The following is an 8663-nucleotide window of genomic DNA, read 5'->3' as shown; positions in this document are numbered from 1 at the left end:
ACCCGTTGTTCTAACAACGTTAAGACGGCTTATCGACTTCTTGAGAAGAATTCTAAGAAGAAAGTAAACCTACGGACAACAAAATGTTTAACAAAATCTGCCTTAACGTTGTATAGACATCTGATGAAAACCATTACTCCTTGACCTTGAATAGATAACTGGTGAAGACTATTCATCCTAAACTTTGTATTGACACCTGATGAAGATTATGTAACCTTAACCTTGAATGAATAATTGAAAAGACCAATTATGCTCAACATTGTATAGAGAACTTAGGAAGACAATTCATGCTTAACGTTGTATAGACACCTTATGAAGGTCAGTCATCTTTAAAGTTCTACAAACACTTGATGGAGACAATTTATCGTTAGATTTGTACAGGCACCTGATGAAGATTATTCAATGTAATGTTTTATACACAGCTGATGATCTTTAACCCTGCACAGACACCTGATAAAGACCATTCGTTCTAAACGTTGTACAGACCATTCATCCTTGACCTTGTATAAAACCTGTTGAAGACCATTCATCTTTAAAGTTGCATACATACTGGATACATAACTTTCATCTTTGACGTATTACAGACACCTGATAAAAACCATTCGTCCATAACGTTGTAGAGACACCTGATGATGTCTATTCATCCCTAGAATTTTATAGACATCTGATGGAAACCATTCATCCTAAAAAATGTACAAATATCTGATGAAACCATTCATCCTTAACATTGCACAGACATCTAATGAAAATCATTCATCCTTAATCTTAAAATACACCCGATGAATACCATTCATCCTTAAAGTTATATAGACACCTGATGTAAACCATTCTTCCTTTGTCTTGCATAGACACCTGTTGAAGACCATTCATTCTTCAAATTTAACAGACACGTAATAAAGACTAATCATCCTTACACTTTTATAGACATCAGATAAAGGTCATTCATTCTTGACATTGTACAGACATCTGATGTAGATCATTCATTATTGATGTTATAGATAGAAGCTCTTGATGTAGATAACACATCCTTTGTATCGATATATGTTGAGGACAATTCGTCCTTTGTCTTGCCTAGACACAAGATAATGCCTACTTACCCAAAGCCTTATGTAAACACCTAATGAAGATATTTTATCCTTAACGCCGTATAGACGTCTGAAGAACATTTATCATGAATGGTGTAAGACATTTGATGAAGATCATTCATCCCTCACATTTTAGTGACATGTGATAAAGAGCAATCATCATTATAAATGGCGCCCGCAAAAAAATTAGGGGGGTCAAGTAACTCAAGTTTAAAAAATTATGAAATCGAAATACAGATACCTTATGATTTTCCAATAAGATAGAAGAATAATTTTACATATCTAGTAATTTTTCTTCTTTTTGAAAATCCAGGGTCCGCCCATGATCATTATACTTTTTAAGACACCTGATGAAAGGTATTCATTTTTAACTTTGTACAGACATTTGATAAAGATCATTCATCCTTAACCTTGTTTAGAAATGTGACACAAACCATTAATCCTTGACCTTATATAGATATCTGATGAAGGCCATTCATAGTTAACAATTTGAAGAGACCTCATTAAGAACATTCAATCTTAATGTTTATAGACACCAAATGAAGTCCATTCTTCCTTAATCTTCTATAAACACATGAACAAGACCATGAATCCTAAGTCTTGCATAGTCACTTCTTGAAGAACTTTCACCACTAGCCTTGTGTAACATACTTGATGAATACCATGCATTCTTAGTTTGCACAGACTCCTGAGGAAGACCATTTATCCTTAATACTGTTTAGATACCTGATCAAGACCATTCATTCTTAACGTTGTATTGACACCTGATGATGACCTTTCATTCTTAATGTTGTATTGACACCTGATGATGACCTTTCATTCTTAATGTTGTTTAGACAACTTATGAAAACCACTCATCCTACAGACATTTGATGAAGACCATTCGCCCTTCATTTGGTGAATACTTCTAATGAAGGCCGTTCATCCTTAACGTTGTATAGACACCTGATGAAGGCAATTCATATTTAATGTTATATAGATCACTAATGAATATCATTGATCCTTAACGTTTTATGGACATGTGATGAAGATCATTCATCTTTAACCATGTACAAACCCTTGATGAATACTTAAAGTTCCATAGATTCATTCTTATCGTTTTATAAACATTTGATGAGGACCATTCATCATTAACATTGTACAGATACCTGATGAAGATCATTCATCCTTGGTCTTGCCTACATACCTGATTAAAACCATTCATCCTTAACTTTGTATAGATACCTGAAGACTATTCATCTCAAATGTTGTATGAAGACCAATTGAAGATCATTCATCCTTAATATTTTATACTCAACTGTTGAATTCCATTCATACTTAACATTTTATATTCAACTGATGAAGATCATTCATCCTTAACGTTGTATCGGCACCTCATGAAGGCTATTCATCCTTAATCTTGTGTAGAAACGTGATGAAAATTATCCTTAACCTTTTATAGACAACTGAATAAGACCATTTATCGTTATTCTTGCATATACACCTGATGGAGACCACTTATTCTTAAGTTTGTTGACCTTGTAGAGATAACTGATGAAGATTATTCATCCTTAACATTTCACAGATATCTTATTAAGACCATTCATCTCTAATGCTGCATATAAACCTAATGAAATCCATTCATCTACAGATTTATATAGACACCTAATGAAGACCATTGATCTTTACGGTTGTATAGGTGAATTACATATATCGTGCTGTCCTATTTCTTTAATTTATTGATAGATTTATTGGAAATAAGTTTGATAAATAAGTATACAAACCCAAAAAAATATACAAAAAAACAGAAGGTTATCATTGACTCATACTAATATGTCAACATTTGGAGGGCATTAACAACTATGTACTATAAGGAAAATTATTTCTAATCGTTTGTACTCTGCGTTTAGGTTAATAATATCATTTATTCTTTGGCTTGGACGTGGCCCAGTGATTATCGTACCGGACTCTGAATCTAGGAGTTGGGTTCGGATCCCGTTGCCACACAGTCCCACTCCACACTTTGGGGTTGTGGGTGAGTTAGTGATTTACGTAGCCCAAGAATTGGCGATGGGTGCTATTGACTATCTGTCAGCACTTTAGTCTATCACTTCATATTTACGGAATGCTAGCCCTTGTATAGCTGTGATTGTGTGTTCGAAGCAAATGAACAAACAATCCTTGATTGCTTAAAAATAAAACCCGCCTAACGACCCACGCAGCTTGAAGAAGGTTTGTTTTAGTTGAAAAGATAAAATATCAGTTATAAATAATAACAGTAGTGTGCTCATAATACACATTGCTGACACCACAAATTGCATATGTGCATGTCACAGTTTTCACAACTATTTCAAAAACGAATAAAAAAGATATCATTAGGGAATCTGACTTTCTGTGATAATTTAGTAACTACATTAAAAGTTATCGACTTCTAAAGGTTTTTTAGGTGAAATCATATTACTAGAAACATGGAATGGTTTTACGTCTTTTAGTTTAATTGTGTTTAAAAAACTATATAAAACAAAATTCTTATAAGCATAAACTGATTTAAAAGGCGTCTTTTGCTTAAAAGATATCAAGAAACAAGAACAATATAATGTAATGAAAACCAAATCCCTTAATGAAGGCATTATGGAAAAAGAAATTTAATTTAAACATTATAATTGTTTTTGAAGCTCATGCCCTTATCATGCACATACTTTGATAACAAAATACAAATAAATTAACTAAATATAATCGAAATATATAAAACCATTAAACTAATCGTCACAACAATAATATTTACATTATACGTCTACGTTGGATATTTTTAGTTAAACGTGTTTGACTGAAAATAAGAAGGCTACACATGTAAATGACATAAATGTCGAAGAAATTCGATTAATGCTTTCAAATGCATGAATATTCTTTGCGTTTATTGCCACTCACAATTGCAGCAGTAAACTACAGTTTCTGTAGATCTACGTATAGCGATCAGAATCAATGAGCATTTGAGATCGTTTATTTGAATTAAATCATTAAATAAACTTTGTGAATTAAACGTTTCTCCGTTTATTATTTATCAAATGGTAATAAAACGTTATTTATTTCAAAGTTTTTATATAACTCTTTCCAGAACATCTAAGAAAGACATTCTACGGGTATTAAAAAGACATTCATAAACCACATTTATTCTAATACATGTAAATATGATTTTGGATTGATTTTAAAGCTCCTACGCCAATATCTCATCCTGAAGTCTTTACATTATAGAAAATACTGAAGGAGTGAGGAGTTTTTGTTTGTGTGTTTCAATCCTTAACCACTAATGATTTCTTCATCCTGAACTTTTTACATAATAGAAAATACTGAAGAACGGGGAGTTTTTGTTTGTGTTTCAATCCTTAACCACTAAGTGATTTCTTGTTTTTTATAAAATATAACTTGTTCAAAATGTACGTTATCATATCCAAAAACTTCAATAATATGTGAGAATAACAAAATGTTTGGTGGGTCAGTGATAAGTGTACAGTCTTATAACGCTAAAATCCGGGGTTCGATTCCCAACAGTAGATAAATCGAAGGTATAACATTGTGTATATTTGTGCTAAGGAAAACAGTAAGAATAAGTACGAAAATTACAAACAAAATTGCTTAGGGTACTATATAACCTATTCACTATATAACCCATTTTTGTTAATAAGAAATATTAGTATTTTAAGAACATTTTGCGCTATCTCTAGGTTCAATAAAACATTTAATGTTTCTATTGTTTAACTTATGTAATTCTTTGTTTGTAATTAAGCACAAAGCTATACAATGGGCTATCTGTGCTCTTCCCACCATCCAGGATTCTAGCGTTGTACGTCCGCAGACATACCGCTGTGCCACTGGTGTGCAACATATGTAAAGTAGTAATGTATGCATACGTATTTCCTGTTACTAATATAATTTGATATTTGAAGAAAATAAAGGGGAAAGCATTATATAGTAAAGATGTACAGGAAAAATGATGATGCAATCTTCTCAGTTATAACCTTAAAAGATATGTACATGAGGTTACGCTTAAACTGTCCGAAATTATCGTAGCATCTCATTAGACTGACATAGATGTTTCTCATCAATAAGCCAGTCTTTACTGCAATATCGCATCGCAAACTAAGACTTCACCAAGTCTGCTCAATACTGTAAGAGACACTAGGTTCACACAGGTGCAACACATTATAGTGTGGGTGAAATTAACAATCTCACAGGTTTCATAAATACTTTTTTATAATTTTCTGTGATACTTTGGTCATCTTAACTAATTTAACACGTACAAGATTTTTATTTCATAACGAAAAAGAGACGATAAATGGTATAATTACGAAACAAAATATAATATAATTTGTAACACGAAAAAGGAGGATAACATTAAATTTAATGAGCTAATAACATTAGTTTTATAAAATTATTAATTGGATTGATGTAAAAATGAATTTAAAGCTGTTTTGACATTGAAAATTCATAAACAAAATTAATTACAGAATGTAACGGTAAAAGATAATCATAAAACTCGCATTAATGCTTGTTTGTGGTTTGACAAGTTTAATCGTCAGAATGTTTTATAACCTACTAAAAAGAACATTTTTATAATATAAAGCTGTTCATTTTTTCAACATATGCATCTGTTAGATAACAATATACATAGATATATAAGCCATGTAAAATAATGGTGACACTACTTAGAACTTATCGCTACTTACACAGTATGCAATTCCACTACTAGGAGTTAATAAGTAACGATGTAATAATTATCAGATGGTCAGTTTTTACATTAAACTTATTCTGTTTATCATGTGTTTCAAAAACAAAAATTAATGTTATAGATACGATTCATACAAAATTTATATCTTTCTTCAAATAGCGCACACAGTTTGGTATAAAGACAAGTTGGCTGTAGATGTTCTCTTCCATATTCCTCTTAATTTATCCATTCAGGCTCGAAAAGCAAAGGGGAGTAAAAATAACAAACAAATACACTAATATTAATATCGAAGGCTAACAATACATTGTATGAATTTAATAATAGCAACAATCAAACTATATGTAGTTTCGACTATTTACTGGATTTTGCTTTAGGTTTAAAGAAATGGTTGTGTCTCGTATTTCTTAAAAGTATAAACGTGTTTTCTTAATATACCATATATATCAAAAGCTCTTTCCAGAAAATATTATGATATCACTATGGGTTTCATGGCTCATCTGCAGTTAATCTTTGAATGGGGCATCTGGTATTTTAGTATCATAGTAGCTTTGGTGAGACACGTTTAATTAATTATGCACCAAAACAGACAGCCTAACATGCACCTGTTTTAAAACTAGAGAAAGGACATTGTAGCTAAAGCCTTCAACTATGAATATTAGATCTTAAGAAATATCAATCAGATACTTCAGATTTAAGATGAAAATTGATTTTCATGCTTTTCAGTAAGCGAATAGAAACTTACATGATACGTACACATATGAATAAACTTCTTTTAACAAATACCAAAACACATGCTAGGAATGGGTAATTATAAATTTGTTGGAGCAATCAAAACATGACTTTTTCATATTTAGGTATAAAAGTATCTGAATATAAAACATACCTTTATAAATTGTGAATTTAAATTAGGTTGGACAAATTCATTTACATGGCCTCTGTCGCTGACTGTTCTATCATCAGATGTCACTCCAGCTTGGCTAGATATTTCACTATATGCTTTTTCGGGGGAAATTGCAAGCTGTAAGCACTGTTCTTCGGTAACAAGAATACCTTAAGAAGAAACAAAGATCCATTAAATTAGTTTCAGCGATGTCTGTATTTATAGTGTTGGATTATAGTTAAGAAGGCAGATGGCGCAAAATGTATGTCGACCACAGGCAATGACATCAGAAGATGATGTCACCAAAACCGATGACGTCCAGGTAGTGGTACCCGAGAACGTTTTGCCACGGGCACATAGTTAGGCCACCATGACAATTGAATATGACCTCCATAAAGTGGAATCACAATCACGGTGAGATCAACATAGATGTCTCAACCAGTAATCAATGGTTAGATTTAATTATGTTCTGAAACTAAGACAGTCATTTTATGTATAACGCACTTCACTAATTTATTAGTTCTATATTTAACCATACTTTTTTACATTTTCTGCCCTTTATACTATCCATTTAACAAAATATTTCAATTTGTTGCTTCTTACGATTAAGGACAAGAAAATACACAGTGAATTTTGATTTAATTAACATACTGGTTATAGTTTTAGTTTCTATGTTTTAGCATACTTTTTACAATTTATGTCCTGAAAAGGACGCTTATTTAAATAGCATGCACTTTCACTAGTTTGTCTTTATGCTACACATATAACTGTGATTTTTATTGTTATTTCACTTACGTACTTTTTACAGTGTTTCTATGGGCCAAAGATGTTATCATTTCTAAGGATAATGTTATCTTAGCAGACAATGTTCCACAGGAAACCTGCTCTTTCACTTTCACAAGTCAACGAGACATTTATTATAACATACATCAGTTTTTATTATCCACTATTTGAATGAGGTAGTTATTATATCCAAAAATTTACTTTACATACTTTTAGTGTCCTGAGAATGACACTTATTTTGCTACAACTAAATATAATAAATGAACGACTTGTTGTTTAAATTTACTATTATTTAAAATAGCAACACTTACTATTTACTTGATATACTATACATAAACTTTGAGACTGTCTGATGTCAAGACTACTTTTTGTTACGAAATACAAAGGTTGTCACACATACAAATGGGTGGACACTAACGTCAGGACAGCTGTTTGTAAGGATATATAAAGGTCATCACATAGTCATGTATTAATGATGACAAGATTAGAAAGTTTGACCTTGTTTTCACCTAAATTAAGTAACTCTTTTGTTTCTAAAAAGTAGACATTTTTTTCCGCATTTTTCAAAACGTTATTTAAACTTATTAGTTTCCAAATGTTCAAATGAACACAAGCATAAAAGGACCTTTAGTTATAAATCAAATGATTATTTCAAATATTTTGAAACAATGTTTCTGTAACATGAATTATGAAATTCAGTGTTCATATATAAAACTCATGTTTCGTTATAGCCTAATATGCTATCATACATACTTAACAAAACTTCAGGTACTATAAGCATCATAGTTTATAAATTACTGGATTTGCTTTCATACAAATTATGTCCATTTAAACTCAATATGTAAGATTTTTACATAGTTTACAAACAATAATGAACAATTGATGTAATTTACATCATTCAGTCGTAAGTTTAGTATATTTTTGATTATTTCATGTTATAATGCTCATAGATTCAGAAAATACAAATAACACTTTCAATTCAATCTCAATCGATTTGACTGACCATGTGACCTTTTGGACTCGTTTAAAGTTTGTATAGATTTAATACTTATAACTCTCAATTTTGTGGATAAATCTTCACGAAATTTGGCAGTCTTTCAATTACTATTGTAATTCACATACAAAAGTCATATTTCTCAGTGAAGCATTTTAAATAAAGATTTGTGCATGCAAATATTGAGTATTTGTTTTGAATAGTCCATGTACAAAG

The 8663-nt window shown here is 31.2% G+C and overlaps 1 protein-coding gene across 1 annotated transcript in view; it reads right to left on the bottom strand.

The window, feature by feature from the left end:
* Positions 1-8663, bottom strand: part of LOC106467886 (protein turtle homolog B-like) — a 113979-nt gene that overhangs the window by 47395 nt on the left and 57921 nt on the right. The window contains exon 8 of the mRNA XM_022396099.1: positions 6674-6840. Within this exon, the coding sequence (XP_022251807.1) occupies positions 6674-6840 (167 nt within the window). The remainder of the gene's footprint in view (positions 1-6673; positions 6841-8663) is intronic.

This window comes from Limulus polyphemus, unplaced genomic scaffold, assembly GCF_000517525.1.
Source record: "Limulus polyphemus unplaced genomic scaffold, Limulus_polyphemus-2.1.2 Scaffold2779, whole genome shotgun sequence".
In the NCBI taxonomy this organism is placed as follows: Eukaryota; Metazoa; Arthropoda; class Merostomata; order Xiphosura; family Limulidae; genus Limulus; species Limulus polyphemus.
The sequence above is the reverse complement of the archived record's forward strand: the minus strand, read 5'-3'. Positions and strand labels throughout refer to the sequence as shown.